The sequence below is a fragment of the Lithobates pipiens genome, unplaced genomic scaffold (genome assembly GCF_037356315.1).
Source record: "Lithobates pipiens isolate NorthernLeopardFrog02 unplaced genomic scaffold, aLitPip1_a1.2 Scaffold_25, whole genome shotgun sequence".
NCBI lineage: Eukaryota > Metazoa > Chordata > Amphibia > Anura > Ranidae > Lithobates > Lithobates pipiens.
In genome coordinates, this window is record NW_027507787.1 from 131,910,753 (window position 1) to 131,929,659 (window position 18,907).

At 38.5% G+C, this 18,907-nt stretch overlaps 1 protein-coding gene across 4 annotated transcripts in view; it reads right to left on the reverse strand.

The window, feature by feature from the left end:
• The window catches only part of CDHR1 (cadherin related family member 1), a 265,262-nt gene that overhangs the window by 20,316 nt on the left and 226,039 nt on the right, over positions 1 to 18,907 (reverse strand). For all 4 annotated transcript variants that reach the window (XM_077454893.1, XM_077454892.1, XM_077454894.1 and 1 more), the window contains one exon: positions 8,565 to 8,793. In XM_077454893.1, coding sequence (XP_077311019.1) covers positions 8,565 to 8,793 — 229 coding nt within the window. The remainder of the gene's footprint in view (positions 1 to 8,564; positions 8,794 to 18,907) is intronic.

Consider the following 18,907-nt stretch of genomic DNA (forward strand, 5'->3'; position numbering starts at 1 on the left):
TGACAGTTAAGTCACAAGTCTAGATGTGTGACCATTGGAAACTTAGGCACCCTGAAAACAATGTTTACTACAATGTTGCAACTTGAGTCAGGAAGTTCTTTCTTCAACTGCTCTAAAGCTGCACTGCAGCAGAATGAACTTCTTAAAGGGGTTGTAAACCCTCATTTAAAAAAAAAACAGACAAAAACAAACATGACATACTTACCTCCTGTTCTGTGTTCCCTTGGTGGCACTGGTGGCTCCTTCCCATATCGAGTGTCCACGTTGTAGAAGCACTCTCCTTGGTGGACACCTGTGCGGGCATGCTCCTGAGTCCCGCATCTGTGTCCATTCACACAGAATGTAGGACTCGACCATGCCCCCCCCCCCATCGCTGCATCATTGGATTTGATTGACAGCAGCTGGAGGCAATGGCTGCACTGCTATCAATCTATCCAATCATGACACAAGATACCAGCTAGTGCTAGTGTGCTCATTCCCGGCTGACGAAAGAGCGGGGTCAGGTAAGTAAAATTAGGGCTTGGGGGGGCTGCATTAATGCATTAAAGTGAAAAACCATGAGGGTTTACAACCCCTTTAATTATGTTTCTGTTTAGAGTGAAAATCTGTCTCATCTTTGGTAATAAATCCATCTAAAACTTATTAATTTGGAGATATCTAAATATTTCCTAATTTGTGATCTGAAATTGTTCTTGTAAGGAGGCAAATAAGTATAGGGTGGCATTCGTAAACAAGTGATCAAACCAAACCGATAGAGACCCTGGGACTTTCATAAATGAAATGAAGCTGGAGCTACTCTGCCTGGATAGAAGAAGCGGTTGTTCAAAAATGACAGGACAGGGATATGTGGAGACTGCAGGGAGCAGGTAGTTTTTAAACTATCCTATACAGTCAAATAGTACTACGTAAAAGGGTTAATTATCGTCTTACATTCCTGAGCATGAAGCCAAGGGAGATTATCAATGACCAAAGGGTTACAGTCCGCTTCCAAGCTGAGCCATAAAGGGGGCTCCTTAACGGTGTTGTATTGAACCAGGTGAGCCAGTTGAGCTGTCTGATAATATTTGAGAAAGTTGGGGAGACCAAGGCCACCATTCAGTTTTGATCAGATAAGAACCACCCTAGGTAACCTTGGCCTTGATTCACCAATAAGCCCAATATTGATGTAAAGCGCTCCAAAAGACAAAACAAATTGGGAGTTGTTGTAAGAGGGGAGGTAAGGAATAAGAGAATGTCATCTGCAAAGAGACACAGTTTGTGGTGATAACCAGCCACCTCAACACCTCGGATGTCAGATTGGAGAGAATCAACACTGCACGTGGGACAACCTTGCCTTGCCATTTCTCGAATGTAATGTAAGTAGGACTAGGACAATGTGTTGAATGCTTTTTGCACATCCAAGCATAAGAAGAATGCAGAGATACGACGACAGTGTGCTATATACCCCAGGAGAGAGGCCCTTTGCATGTTAGAAGCTGCCTGCCTTTGATGTATTAAACTTACCTGGTCTTCTTGAAATAAAGAGGGGGTTTGAAACAAGTAGACATGTGCGTTTTGTTTCATTCTGAATCGAAATTCGGACGAATTTTCATTATTCTGACATTCGGATGCATCCGAAATACCGAATTACAATGCTAACGAATTCAAACAAAATTTGAATCAAATTCGAAAAATGACATTTTGCAACCAGAATTTCGGGCCACGTATCTCGGGGCCACTTATAGCTATAAACCCCATTTTGGTATACAAACACAGTAGAACTAGCACTACAATATATCCAAATTTGGGATTTCTAGCTTCAAGTGACCCTGAGTTACAGGGCCCCAAAGTCGGGTCGCAAAATGTTATTCTCTGCTGCAGAAAAGTGCTTGACATTTTGCGACCCGACTTTGGGGCCCCCTAACTTGGGGTCACTTGGAGCTAGAAGCACCATTTAGAGATGTTGTAGTGCTAGCTCTACTGTGTTTGAATACCAAATTTGGGGTTCCTAGCTATAAGTGGCCCTGAGATACGTGGCCCCAAATTCGGGTCGCAAAATTTCATTCTCTTCTGCAGAAAAGTACTTGACATATTGTCCATATCTCGGGGTCACTTGGTGCTAGGAACCAATTTCGGGCAGGTGACGTGGCAAGTGGACAATCCACAACTTGGTCATGTGGCACTCGTGGCAGGTGATGTGGCACTCATGGCCAGTCATGTGGCACTCATGGCAGGTGTCATGGCAAGTGGACAATACACAACTTGTGGCAAGTGACGTGGCAAGTGGACAATGACATACAGCATATCTACTTGCCTTGCGATCAACATCCGTGACTTCTTCAATCAGGCATGCTGATAACTTCATTGATGTGATAAATATAAATGAAATAAGATGTGTGTTTTTTTTTTGCACTGGTACACTGCAAGTATGAGAAGTTGATGTGACAGATGTATATAAGTAACTAACCATCTTCCAAAATTTCTAATTCAAATAGAAAAGATTAGAAAAAAAAATATTTTAATAGAATAAAATAGAAAGAATATACAACCATCTTCTGAAATTCAAATTTCAAATAGAATAAATTTGAATTTCGAATAGTATGAATTCAAATTTTTTAATTAATTAATTATAAATTTGGATAGAAAAGATTATAATAAAATAGAAAATAGACTAGAAAAACGATAGAACAGAACAGAATAGAATATATAATTTCGGAAGATGCCGGTTTTATAATAAATATATATTTCTTTCCAACATTCGAATTTCGTATAGAATGAATTTGAATAGAAGAGATTAGAATAGAAATAGAGAATAGACTAGAAAAACAATAGAACAGAATAGAATATATTATATTTTATTATATTCTGTTCTATTGTTTTTCTAGTCTATTCTTTTATATTCTATTAAAATCTTTTCTATTAAAGTCGAAATCATTATATACTAAATGTGAATTTCAGAAGATGGTTATATTATATTATACATATATCTATATATATATATATTTTTTTTCCGACATTCGAATTTCGTATAGAATGAATTCGAATTTGAATAGAAAAGATTAGAATAGAAATAGAGAATAGACTAGAAAAACAATAGAACAGAATAGAATATAGATACTATCTATTTCATTTTGTAATTTATTTTGCAGATTACTATTTGTTCCTGTAAGATCTCCTGCAGACTATTAGCATCTATTTCATTTTTTTTGCAGATCTCCTGCAGACAATTAGTATCTATTTCGTTTTCACACCAGATCTCCTGCAGACTATTAGCATCTATTTCTTTTTTTTAGCAGATCACCTGTAGACTATTAACAGCCATTTCATTTCTTTTTTTGCAGATCTCGTGCAGACTGTTAGAATCAATTTCATTTTTTTTTTGCAGATTACTATTTATTTCCATCAGATCTCCTGCAGTATATTAACATATATTTCATTTTTTTGCAGATCTCCTGCAGACTATTAGCATCTATTTCATTTTCCTTTTCTTATTTTGCATTAGAGCAGCCATTTCCTTTATTTCAGCAGATCTCCGGCAGACTATTAGCATCTATTTCATTTATGAATGGAGGAATGGTATGAGGAAGAGACAACAAGAAAGACATCACCACTTATATCTCTATATACAGGGAAATGGCTGCTAATAGTCTGTAGGAGACCAGCAAAAAATAAATAAATGCTTATAGTCTGCAGATCTGATGAGAAAATTAAATAGATCCTAATAGTCTGCAGGAAATCTGCAAAAAAATATATATAAATGCTAATAGTCTGCAGGAGATCTGATGGAAATAAATAGTAATCTGCAAAAAAATGAAATAGATGCTAATAGTCTGCAGGAGATCTGCTGAACTAAAGGAAATGGCTGTTCTAATGCAAAAAAATTAAAATAAAAATGAAATAGATGCTAATAGTCTGCAGGAGATCTGCAAAAAAATGAAATAGATGTTAATATACTGCAGGAGATCTGATGGAAATAAATAGTAATCTGCAAAAAAAGAAAAATGAAACTGATTCTAACAGTAATCTGCAAAAAAAAAGAAGTGAAATGGCTGTTAATAGTCTACAGGAGATCTGCTTAAAAAGAAATAGATGCTAATAGTCTGCAGGAGATCTGCAAAAAATGAAATAGATGCTAATAGTCTGCAGGAGATCTTATTAAAACAAATGGTAATCTGCAAAAAGACTTAAAATGAAATAGATAGTATCTATATTCTATTCTGTTCTATTGTTCTAGTCTATTCTATATTTCTATTCTAATCTTTTCTATTTAAATTCGAATAAGTTCTATACAAAATTCAAATGTCAGAAATATATATATATATATATATATATATATATATATATATATATATATATATATATATATATATATATATATATATATATATATATATATATATATATATATATATATATATATATATATAAAACCATCTTCCGAAATTCGAATTTAGTATATAATGATTTTGATTTTAATAGAAAAGATTTTAATAGAATATAAAAGAATAGACTAGAAAAACAATAGAACAGAACTGAATAAAATATAATATATTCTATTCTGTTCTGTTCTATCCTTTTTCTAGTCTATTTTCTATTTTATTACAATCTTTTCCATCCAAATTTAAAATTAATTAATTTAAAAATTTGAATTCATACTATTCGAAACTCAAATGTATTCTATTCAAATTCGAATTTCAGAAGATGGTTGCATATTCTTTCTATTTTATTCTATTATTTTTTTTTTCTATTTTGTTCTAATCTTTTCTATTTGAATTAGAAATTTTGGAAGATGGTTAGTTACTTATATATATCTGTCACATCAACTTTTCATACTTGCAGTGTACCAGTGCAAAAAAAAAACACACACATAGTTACATAGTTACATAGTTAGTAAGGTTGAATAAAGACACCAGTCCATCCAGTTCAACCTGAGTGAGTGTCTACAATTGTCCCTATCCCTGTACATTGCACACTCACATCAGTCCCTACCCTCAAGGAGCCCACAAGCCAAGGTCCCAATTCATATACTAGGGCCAATTTTGAACAGAAGCCAATTAACCTACCTGCATGTCTTTGGAGTGTGGGAGGAAACCAGAGTACCTGGAGGAAACCCACGCAGGCACAGGGAGAACATGCAAACTCCAGGCAGGTAGTGTCGTGGTTGGGATTCAAACCAGTGACCCTTCTTACTGCTAGGTGAGAGTGCTAACCACTACACCACTGTGCCACCCATAACATCTTATTTCATTTATATTTATGGTATCAATGAAGTTGTCAGCATGCCTGATTGAAGAAGTCATGGATGTCGATCGCAAGGCAAGTGCATATACTGTATATCATTGTCCACTTGCCACAAGTTGTGTATTGTATTTGTCCACTTGCCACATCACCTGCCACAAGTTGTGTATTGTCCACTTGCCAGGTCACCTGCCACAAGTTGTGTATTGTCCACTTGCCACGACACCTGCCACGAGTGCCACGTGACCTGCCACGAGTACCACGTGGCAGGCCACGAGTATCATGTGGCCGACCACGAGTGCCACGTGACCTGACACGAGTGCCATGTGACCGGCCACAAGTGCCATGTAACTGGCCACGAGTGCCACATGACCAGCCACGAGTGCCACATGACCAAGTTGTGGATTGTCCACTTGCCACGTCACCTGCCACCAAGTGACCCCAGATATGCCAAGCACTTTTCTGCAGCAGAGAATTACATTTTGCGGCCCGACTTTGGGGCCACATATATCGGGGTCACTTATAGCTAGAAACACCAAATTTGGTAGGCAAACACAATAGCTAGCACTATAACCTCTCCAAATTTGGGGTTTCTAGCACCAAGTGACCCCGAGATACATGGCCCTAAAGTTGGGTCGCAAAATATTTTCAAATCCAGTTGAAATAGTTTCGAATGCGGTTGAAATAATTTCAAATCATGTTGAAATCATTTCGAATTCGGTAGAAACATTTTCGAATTTGGTTGAAATATTTTCGAATGCGACCGATTTTTCGAGTTCGGTAGAAAATTAAATGAAATCCAAAAACGAATTTAATGAATTTAACGAATATAACTAAACGAAATTAATTAATTAACGAATTCCAAGATTTTATTTTACTGGGTATGTTTCTGTCAATTGCCTCAAGCAGTTACCTGCCTTTGTAAACCAATAATACACTCACTAACGCCCTATCACCTGTGTATTCACCACTGCACTAAAAAAACACCCTTACCACTAAGCCGCCACTTTAAATATAATAATAAATTGTGTATAATGTTCCTATTAAAAATTAATGAAAAAAGTGGCGCTGAATTATAGTGTATATTCCACCACTAAATCCTATAAATCAAAATCAAAATATATCATAAAGTGTTCAATAATATAAATATGATAAATAAATAAATAACTCCCTTGTGAGAGAAATATTATACAATAACTAAATTATAAATCCAAAATTAATTAGATGAATCTGAAATCACCCTGTGGACAAGTGATTTTCTCACCATGCAATAAATCATTCCTCCGGGAGGAGAAATATTCCTTGAGGGTGGGGACCGATGTGAGTGTGCAATGTACAGGGATGGGGCCAATTGTAGGCACTCACAGTTGAACTGGATGGACTGGTGTCTTTATTCAACCTTACTAATTATGTATATGTTTATGATTGTGACTGTGTACTATGTACTATTAATTAGTGATGCTGCAGCACACCTGCAGATGGTGCTGTATAACACAGCAAGAAATGCAAGGTTTGGTTAGGCAAACACAATTGCTTTATTGTTTATGTGCATTGAAGAATATTAAACAATATACACTGATCAGCCAAAATTTTATAACCACCAAAACAGCCCTAACGCCACTAGATCTTTAAGCCCTGTAAGTTGCAAGGTGGAGGCTCCATGGATCAGACTTGTTCCAGCATAAGACACAGATGTTCAATTGGATTGAGATCTGAACTTTGGAGGCTATGTCAACACCACAAATGCATTGTTGTGTCCCTCAAATCATTCTTGAACAATTTTTTTCAGTGTTGCAGGGTGAATTATCCTGCTGAATGGGGCCACTGCCATCAGGGAATAACCGTTTTCATTAACCACTTCCCGACCGGCGCACGCCGATGTACGCCGACAGAATGGCATGGGCATGCATATTGGTGTACAGGTACATCCAATCTTAAATGCCGCCCTGCCATCGCGAGCACGCCGGTTGGGACCCCCGTGAGTCAGGTCGCGGGTCCCGCGGACTCGATCGCACTGGGCATACCTGCGATCGTCTCACAGGGTGGCTGAACTGGGAGATGCCGTTGTAAACAGCATCTCCCCATTCTGCCTAGCAAGTGATGCTGATCTCTGCTCCTCCATGTGATTGGAGCAGAGATCAGTGTTCACTAAAAGAAAGCCCAGCCCCCAACAGTTAGTAACACACCCCTAGGAACACTTAACCCCTACACTGCCACCCACTGGTTAACCCCTTCACTGCCAGTGTCATTTACACAGGAATCACTGCATTTGTATAGCAGTAATTGCTGTATAAATGACAATGGTCCCAAAAATGTGTCAAAAATGTCCGATATGTCCGCCATAACGTCGCAGTCACAATAAAAATCGCTGATCGCTGCCATTACTAGTAAAAAAAAAATGATTAATAAAAAATATGTAGAAGAATACGTATCGGCCTAAACTGAGGGAAAAACATGTTTTTTTATATATTTTTGGGGGATATTTATTATAACAAAAAGTAAAAAATAATGCATTTTTCTAAATTGTCACTCTATTTTTGTTTATAGCGCAAAAAATAAAAACCGCAGGGGTGATCAAATACCACCAAAAGAAAGCTCTATTTGTGGGAAAAAAAGGACGTCAATTTTGTTTGGGAGCCACGTCGCATGACCGGGCAATTGTCAGTTAAAGCGACGCAGTGCCAAATCGCAAAAAGTGGTCTGGTCTTAAGCCAGCAAAATGGTCCAGTCTGTAAGTGGTTAAGGGGTGTACTTGGTTGGTAACAATGTTTAGGTAGATAGTACATGTCAAGTAACATCCACATGAATGGCAGGAACAAAGGCTTCACACCACATCAGCCAGATTGCCTTCTGCACAAAATGCACCTGTTCCCCAGGTAAATAAAAGACAAACACCAGACCATCCACATGATTTAAAAGAAAACATGATTCATCAGATCGGGTCACCTTCTTCCATTGCTCCATGGTCCACTTCTGATGCTCACATGCTCATTGTAGCCACTTTTGGCTGTGGACAGCAAAGGCATCCTAATGGGTCTTCAGCTACACAGCCCCATACACAACAAATTGTGATGCCCATTTTATTTTTGCTTTCAACATATCAACTTCATAGACAACAGGTTTACTTGATGCCTAATTCTGTATATCCCACCAACTTTCAAATACCTATGTAATGAAATAATCTGTGTTATTCACTTAACCTGTCAGTAGTCATAAAGGTATACCTGACCAGTAAAGATGTAAAGCTCTTAACATCCCCTGCCTAGAAACATCAAAACTCTGTGCATGTTACTTGTTCTAGTAATGCAACTAGAAATATGTATCATTTATACTGTGTCATGACATACCTCTATTTTTACTGGGGATCCAATGACCATGGTCTTCTCCTGAATGTTCTCACTGAACTCTGGGCAATGATCATTGATGTCTAGTACAGTTACAAACACTTCAGCTAAGCTATACTTCCCTTCAGTATCCTCAGCTTTGACATAGAAGTTATATTTAGAGTTATCTTCAGCATCAAGTGAGGCCCAGGGCTGAGTATAAATAATACCAGTTGAAGGGTGAATCAGAAAGCTGAAAGGTAAAGTACAAAATTGTGTGTATTTTATATAAACGGGCCTAGGCAACAAAACAAGTCTTGTACATTCATATGACAAACTGTACCTCTAACACCTGTTTCTATCAGAATTTGTAAAGAAAACAGTACACATTTTGTTTATTCAGGAATACATAGCACTTCTTTGTAGAAAGGGTGTAAAATGCTGTGAAGAACACAGCAGTACTGTATGATTGTGCTAGAACTGCATGTTGTGTAAGAGTAAAAAATGAAATAAATGTAAGAAAATGTAGGATTGCTGAAAGACATCTCTAACAATTGGCTTTCGTCCAACAGCAGGCAGTGTTTTTGTAGTAAGATCCCTCTGACAACATAACACAAATTATGTGAATATTGCCCTTCTGGCAGAATTGCAGAGATTCTATAAACAAGGCTCCATTGGCAAAATTGTGTGGGGTTTGACTATGGTAGCATGGATCCAGCCTCACAACAATTTTTTAAAGCTGAGCAAGAGTCCAACAAAATAGGTAGCCTAAGTACCTGAAAAAAAGTGGTTAGAACCTAATGTGAATGAGTATTTTCTACTGTTGTCACTAGAAAGGCATGTTTGCATTATCCAAAAAGCACTCACTGGTCACAAATTGGACTGATGCTACTCATTTCCACATTATTTTTCCAACTCTTGGCTAAGAGTATGGTCAAAGGACAGAGGTCCTGTGCCTACTAGGTCCTGAGAATTCCTGAATGTTACATACATATGGGCATGAAAGCCAGCACTTACATGTGTCATCCACTTAATACATCTTTATTACTGACATAGGTAGGATAGAGCAACAACCATGTTTTGGCAACAACTGGTCTAAAGAACAGCTTTGATTAAAGCTCAACTTCAGGAATTAGGCAAAATATACAATCCTGTGCCCTTGCAGTGGGTCTCCCCTGCACTGCAAGGGTTAAATGATTGGAAGGCTAGGGGCAGCTAAGGAAGCTGCATTGCCAAAGTCACTTCACCTCCAGCTTGTTCTAACACTCTCCTTCCAGGTTGTGGGAGGTCCTTCAGTGTCATCATGTACAATGCACTGCTATTAACTCTGCATTGTAGGTGGAGGATACAGGAGTGCAGAAACAGCTGAGAGCACCTTAGAGATGAGGCTTCACTGGACTGGTCAAACTGACAGTGGCTAGTGTCTGTATTGTTGCTCACTTTGAGTGATGCTATCTATTAGCCGCAGCTATGGGATTACCAAGTAGGGTGACCTGATCTTTCATCTACAGTACTGTGGTATGCATACAAATGTTCAACATAAATAAACTATGACACTCTCTATACAATAAAAATCATTTTTACTATGCATTACTATACTGTACAGGCTCTTTTTGCTAGTGCATTACCATGCCTTTTTTAACTTCTCTTTACTACAATATTGTAGTACTAATGGTGAAATTTGCTCTGAATTTTGAAAAGAACCGATATCATGTATGATGTAGTCTGTCAATAAATAGCATTAACACAGCAATATTTGTTTTTCTGAATCCTCCTCACTTCAAAGTTTATCCCCTGTTCATCCTGCCAGTAATGCTTTTCTTTTATTTATTTATTTACATATTTTTTTTAGCTTCCTTTAAGGTCCTATTCACACCCAATTCAACCAAGGGTTGCAGGAAATAAATTCACTTGATTTAACCATTAACACAGACAGTGTTGATGTGGGAATCCCTCCTGCCAGGACATTTTCTTCTCTGGGTGGGGGAGAGCTGGGGAAGCCGTCCCTGCCAGAAGAAGACAGTGATTATCGCTAGCCGCTGTAGCAGCCACTAGCAATAATCCTAAGCGAATCCAACAGGCTGGTTGTAACCAAGTTGATCAATCGATCAATCGATCAACTTAGTACATTCAGCCTGCCCATTAATCATTTGAACCGAGTATGTCCAGTAGCTGAATTAAAGCTCTCCAGACAATGCTGATGTCCATAGATAGAGTAAAGGAGTGAGTGTTACCACCCTAAGACAGGAAGTGTTACTGGTCGAATCTGTGGGTAAAAATAAGAGGAAACATTTCCAAAACAAAAAATAAATGCAGTCACCACATGTAAGGATAGCTAATATATTAAAGTTCTACTTTGGGTTTGTATATGCTTAAACTGTGTTTTTTATACATTGTGGAATTAGTGCATTTCCCTCAGTTATCTTATATTCCACTTTGAGCATTGGTAATTTAGGGGGCAAATACTCTAAGATCATGGTTGTGAAAAACTGCCTTAGCAGATGATCCTTTTGTAGTTCAGTTGTCAGGCTTACTTGAGTTCAGAAATTCTAAACCCATATGGTTACATAAGCTAAGTGCCACCCACACAGTCGCAAGATAATTGGCAAGTGTACTTTGTTTTTTGTTAGACATTAGCTAATATAAAAATAATTCTAATTATAGGATACTGGTAAACTGCAAAAAATATTATAATATCCTTTATTTTTCCATTACATCTCCATGATCCAGAAATATTCCATGGGTGTGAAAAATTGGATTTTCTTTTACTTTCACTTCCAATAATAATAGTAAACAGAACAAATAGAGAGGGTGAATCTCCTGAACGGGGGCACAGAAAGCAATAAAACCTGACAGGTGTTCTATTCCATCTCCAGCCTATCCAAAACTAAAAAAAAAAAGGTTTTGCCTTTAGTTATACTTTAACTGTTAGCTTCTTGCATTATCTTATTAAATAAGCCTGTTTAATCCTAATCCGTGGCATTCTTCAGAGTGTGTAGCCAAGCTGGGAGGAGGAGAAAAGTGTCACAAAATATCCCCTCTCTGCTAATTCATGAAAAAAAATATGTTTTTTAAACTTGGTAGTTAAACAATGCTTTGGAAATCTCAAAACAAAGTCAGCAAATCCCTCATCTCCCCCTGCTGATTTTCTTAACTTACTAAATGACATTAACACAATGTTCAATGTCAAAGGAAAAAAACCAACATGCCTATATTTAGTCTTGCCACCTCTAAAAAGTGAGAAAATCAGAATAAATTGCCAGCATTATCTGCTCCTCTCTACCTTATATTCTGTGAGCGCAGCTGTCATATTCAGTTATCAGTGTTCCAACTGCGTAGACAGCCTTCCCCCACTATGATCCAATTAACAGCTTGTTCCAAGGATTAAGTGAGAAACCAAATTTAAATCACCAATGAATAGCAGTGTGGTACACAATTCTTGTAAGATATGCATGTCTTAATCACTATGAATGTTTTACAATGTGACATGTATTTTACTGAATAAAGGAGCAACAATGGTAATTTTGGTTAACAAAAATCTTATGCCATATCCCTACAATGTCCTGTTTTTCAGACCACAGGTAGACCTGTGCTCTAACCTGCAACCTAAAATCAGATAAGAATTTGTTACTCTCCACTCAGCCAATTACAGATACTTAGGCTGTGAACCCCCTGCTTCTAGTAAAATGTATTAAGAAGCATGGAGATCAAGAGTGCAAACATCCCAGACTTCCAAGTCTCTGTAATAATGATTAAGAGCAATCACATGCCAGAAATCAACACACTCATTAGGACACAAGACTGCAACAGAAGGCTCAATTTAAAGTGGAACTCTATGCAAATAGCAAGTTAAAATATATACAGGTCAACTGTTTTAATTGCCAATAGATTTATATTCCCTCTAACTAATCTTCTGATTTACACGCCACTCTCAGATTGTATACAATGGTGGTCACACACCTATTTTTTTAATCAGCAATGCACAATGTGTAGCTTCCTATTCTCTAACTCCAGTTTGCCAATTGAACAATAAATCAGAATAATCAACTCATGAAATTGTAACCTGAACCCAGCCCTACTTAGCTATTTAAACAAAATCATGTTCACTGTAACTGCTATTACCATTTTTTCTAAAAGAAAAACATTTGACCCCTAGTATCTGGGAAGCCCACAAATGCATGATTCAGGGTCAACCTATTTCCTTTAGCACCACACTTAAAAAGGAAAAACAGAACATACTGAACACACTAATCACCAAAGTCTAAAATATTGAAGCTTTCTAGAAACTATCATTGGAAATGGTGTCACTGTTTGAAGCATGCACAAACAGATAGATGCTAAGTTTTTTTTATATAAAACATAAAATCTTTCTGTAAATTAAATTATGTATTATTATTTTTATTATTAACATAGTAATAAAGGGGAAAGAACTCTCTTAGAATTTTCTAATGATTGAATTACCTGCCTTAGATGAGGCTTTTCACAACAGTGTTGGAATCCCTATTTATATACTGTATATAAAATGGGCCCTAACCCAAGTGAAACAAAGAAATTGTCCAAGTTCAGAAAAGTAAGGATCATCTCTGCTCTATCCAAACTATAGACCAATATCCCTTCTAAATCTTGACCTGAAACACTGGCCAATCATATCCATCTATATCTTTTGAAACATATCAGGCTAGACCAGGTTGGCTTTATACCAGGTTCAGAAGGCTGGGAAAACACAATAAAAGCCATCAACATACTCCATTTGATGCATCAGATTGAGGGCATTTTATCAATGGATGTGTTGTTTAATATGACCATGAGATTATAATATACCTGTTGCGTTAATTAATCATTTAACAAATCCTAAATAAAAATGTAAAAGTATTTTTCACAGCAGTGTGTGTGAAACCACATAAATATACAAATAAACAGAAAAGTCCACGTGAAAAGAAAGCAAGTCCACTTTAAATATACTGTATATGATTCAAATCCACCAACACCAGTACTTCTGGAAGATCCACATTGATCCCCCCCACCACCAGGGATGGATGTATGCTTTACCAGCTGGTTTTGACCCTCTCTTAATAGAGAAATCAGAAAGCAATTGTATTCAATATATCCCGATTGAATCGCCTTCCACCTCCAGCTTCCCACCAGATAAGAGAGGGATCCAGCAAAACACTACTCTAATTCACACTCACATTGTCGTAGACTCTCAGAGGAAACAAACATGTTCTGCATAGTGTAAATCTTTTTTAAAAACAACTTTAACTTTAATATTGCACTTACATAGAATAAAACAATCCATATAGCATAAGGACATGTCACTTCAGGTTGCGCCATGAAGTCAGCTGAGGCTCCGCTTGACTGATTTTACCATAAATTACTTTTTACAGGGCACGGAGCACCATGCTGCATCACCGCTCTTATAGTCCATGGCATTAAACCAAGTTTTTCTTTGAGTATAGTTATCCTTACCCAAGCCTCATTCTGGACTGCACCACAGAAACCACTCCCATAGTGTTGGCTCACATTTACCAAGCCTCTACTTGAAATACGATCCCCCTAACTACAAGGGTTCTTAAAAAAGTTTACGCACATTTTTTTATTTCTATTCAGACTGGTGGTCATAAAAGGCAATAACAGTGAACTCCACCTAGGGCAGGGGTGTCCAAACTACGGCCCTCCAGTTGTTCAGGAACTACAATCCCCATCATGCCTAGTCAAGTCTTTGAATGTCAGAGTTTTACAATGCCTCATGGGATGTGTAGTTCTGCAACAGCTGGAGGGCCGTAGTTTGGACACCCCTGACCTAGGGGGTCTAAAGGAAGAATACGCTGCAATAAATTATCATATATGGAGCAAACCAGAGCAAAACATGGGAATTAAAAAACATATTTTATTTACCACAAATTACAAAAAGTATTAAAAATACAATAAATAGATGGCTACAATTGGATAGTCTCTATAAGAACAGTCACAGAAAAAGGAAAGGGAAAACAGGGGGGGGGGGGTGTACTTTAAATTTCCCAGAACATGAGAATATATGTGGGCTACCTTAAAACATGTAAGACTGCAACCAAAACAGATCACATGGATTTTGTTCTTATACACCTTCCCCACAGCCCAGATCTGAGTCAAAGGTACTCTGTCTTATCCATTTTGAACACAAAATGGCACAGGCCAGGGATTTCCCCTCTCCCCATTTCTTTTTATCAGGACACTCAAACTTTACATTTGGACAATTAATCAGCATAACTCAATTCATGGCATCTATATAGGAAAAGGGAATGTAGAGTAGCCACATTGGCATATTGTGGCTATTCCTCTCTCCTCCCCTCTTAAACTCATATATAATTTCATAATCCCACTCCCACCCTCCAAAACACTGCAATAGTTAAATGCTCATTAAGTCTAGGGGGTTGCAAAAGAGGCTGTATTACTTACCTCTTCCCTCGAATAGGCTGCCTCCAGCAGTTCAACTGGTCCTCCGCAGCCCCCTCTCTAAGTTGCTCATAACACTGGCTGCAAGCTTGCCCCACCGTGTTAATATAGTGTTAATATCCCTGCATTATACATGATGACAAGAAAGGATCACCCACAGACTGGAGTTTTGGGGAAAGAAGGACAGTGTTAGAGAGAGGAGTCAGTTAAGTAATGCAACCCCTTCCTGTACTCCCTGGACTTATCAGGGTTACAATGTGGGGGGGGGGGGTGCTGCTGGAAAGTTTTTTTTTTTTGCTGCACCTGGAGTTTTGCTTAAGATCTATTTGGCTAAACCTTTAACCTAAAGATTATATACACAAAATCCAGTTTCCTCAATGTTACTTCACTGCTATCTTCTGCTGACAGTCTAAAGAAATCTTTTCTATTCAAATGAGGAAGCCACGCAATTAAATAGTTAGGAATCATTCTTCCCGCATCTGACCGTTAAACAAAAGTTCAGATGGGCAGCAGTATTCATCATAAATACCTTACTTTGTTTGAACTGAGCCATCTTGAAAGCCCATGCTGCCAATATTCCAATAACAAACCTACCAAGGTCATTTCCTAAATTAAATTACATGCTCTACCCTTCAGCACATCCATTGGCAGATTTTCTCCACCCCTAATTCTTGTCTCGTCTTACCCCTTACCCTGATTCCTCTTGGGGTTCCAAATTTGTTATATCCCCACTCAAGATCATCCCACACCATCCTAGTTTCACCACTTTACATCCAATGACACATTATGACCACACCACCTACCCATACCAAAAATCCAATACAATTTCTTTAAAATACAAATTAAAAATTACATGCTAAACCAAAAAGAATGATCAACTTTTCTAAGAAAGTAAGGAGTGGACTATGGTTGCCATCCATCTGGTTTTATGACCCCTGTCCCATTATTAAATTGCTATGCTGATTGTTCTGTTTGGGCAACTTACATAGATGACAACATGAAACATCTGGTCAACATCTTTGAAGATGTCTACCAAACTGCAAACAAATCTATAAAGTGAGTCCTTGTTGTGCTGGACCAATGACATATACATAGGCATCTGCACATACAAAGTCCCTGTCATGGTTATGCAGTAATCTTCCTCTGTCTGCTCATCTCTCCTCATGTGTTCAGACTAAGAGGCCAGCCACTTCCACCTGGTGGTTTTTATAACCTCTCCTCTAAGCATGGCTCCACCCCAGGCCCAATCAGGGAACCCTATATTAACCTGTGCACTGCAATCCAGCAGTGCTGATCAACCATTGTGTATTCACTGTGTATTTGGCTTCCTGTTTCCTGCTTGCCGTGCGCTCTACATTTGTCTTTGTTACTGACCTTGGCGTGTTCTTGACTATTCCTGTCTGCTCTTGACCCTGACCTTTTGGCATGTCCCCGACTATCCCTGTCTGCCTGTGACCCTGAACCTTTGGCGTGTACTCTGTTGTTCCTGTCTGCTACTTGCCCTGACCTCTGCCTTATCCCTTTACTATCCTTGTTGTTCCAGCCTGCTGTTTCCTTCTCATGTAGTCTATCGTTAGCATGAGCTGTGAGACCCTAGGGGCCGTGACCTGGAGCCAGACTGCAGCGAAGTCCATCCTCACGACTGGAGGCTCTGGTGAACACCTGATGGCTCTTAGACTCCGCGCCCTGGGGTATCTATGCTTTAGCTCCAACTGGGATCTGTGTTAATGATCCATTATACCTGCTTCCTGAATCTCTCTGGGTACAATCCGCAGCAGTCAGTCCTAGGGTCCACTATCTTATTGGTGCACTTCCTATTCCTACGGAGTGCATCTGTCACCTGGTCTCAGGTGACATGACTGTCGCCTACCTGGAAGGATCATTTTAAAGATGTCTGAACAGAGTCAGGGATGCTATTCAATCTCAAGGCTCTGCCTCTGAGCTAATGTTGTCAGACCAAACTCTAGAAGGACTTGCTGGATTTAGTAGCTGATTACAGTACAGTGGGAGGTGGGGAATTACACAATGTTTATGTCCTTTCTAGACTTCTGTGAGTGGTTGTGCATTCAGTTGAAAGTACATTTTGCAACATGGAATGTATTGCTCCATTGCATTCTGAGAGAGCAATGTGATGAACTTGGTGATTCATGAAAACTAGCATGGCAAATACTCCATAAATGCCATAGATACTATACCAAATTCTTACAAGAAAATTCTTAGGGAAACTTTTTGCCTTTTTTGTAAATGTTTTTTTTCTTTTCTTTTTATGTGTTTTGCTGGTTTAATTTTCTAGTATTGCATTAGGAAAGTAACACAATGAAAAAATGTAATTCTTTCATTTGTAAATAACTTAACAAGGCCTCTTACCAAAAAACAAACAAAAACTAATGTTGTTATTAACAGGACAAACTGCAGAATTCGATAGACAATTTTAGTTCACAGATGGAAGAAAAATATTTACACCATGTTCACCATGCTTACATGCCACATATGCCTTAACTACCCCTACTGAGCCATGCCCAGTTTAGATAGGTCATCTTGCACTGTTCATTGCTACATGTGATCGACAATACCCCCTTTCCTCTTGTTTGATTTTACAGGGATCAAAGGTGGCCACCCAAAAGATGACCCAGGAGGCAGTTGTACAAAATCAGAAAGTAGCAAAGTGATCTTTTTGACTAATAGAAATGTATTTATGACAAGACAAGCCAAGCCAACCAAAAGTAATTTGTCAGGTGAAACATTATATTGTGTATGTATTTTAATTTTGTATTTAGCTGTTTGTCTGGAGTCTAATTTCAAAGCTGAACAATGGTGTATGTAGAAGTATAATGATAATTAAGTTATCTGATACAGACAGCCGGGAAAAAAAAAACATTTTTTTTTTTATTACACCCTTTTATTGGTTGCAGTAGATGGACTTGTGTCTTTTTTCAACCAGAGTAACTATGTAACCATATCCTTATTGTGTGCCATGGATTCGACAGCCCATGATTTTATTTCTGAATGAAGCACTCCATTTTTTGATTAAAGATACAACCTGCTTCACATTCCAGCATAACATGCTAAATATGTTACTGGAGGTGTTGCTTTGCTTCAGCAACTCAAGTGCTCACCATTTACACCTATTATGGATTGCTTCAAGCATTCAAACAACAGAACATTTTCAGCATATTGGAAATCCTTATGTTCTGACGTGCCTAGTTGCAGTCATTACCACACAATATATACTGTTAAATCTATAGGCAGCAAGAGAGGTTAACTTTCTGTTGGAACCTTAAGGAACCTAAAAATTGGGGAAGGAACCATGGAATACAAAGCAACACGTTTACACCACATGAGTCAAACACAAGGCCCGGGGGCTAAATCTGGCCCCCCATGCCATACTGAAAAATACTGAAAAAAAAACATCAATTGCAGCCACTGTGCAGATAATATGCAGCCACTGTGCTATCAAATGCAGCCATTGTGCTATCAATTGCAGCCACCTTGCCCTCAATTGCAGCCACTGTGCCCATCAAATGCAGCTACTGAGTCCATTAAATGCAGCCACTATGCCCATCAAATGCAGCCACTGTGCCCCATAAAATGCAGGCACTGTGCCCCATAAATTGCAGCCACTGTGCCCATCAAATGCAGCCACTCTGCCCATGACATGCAGCTTCTGTGCCCATCATATGCAGCCTGTGTCCATCACATGTAGCCTCTGTGCCCATCATATGCAGCCTCTGTGTCCATGATATGCAGCCTATGCCCATTATACAGCCTCTGTGCCCATCATATGCAGCCTCTGTGGCCATCATATGCAGCCTGTGTGCTCATATGGAGCCTCTATGCCCATCAGATTCAGCCTGTGTGCCCATCATATGTAGCCTTGTCAGGGATGGCTTAGCCCTTCCTTCTCTGGGCTGGCTGCTCAGCTGTCGGCTAATTGC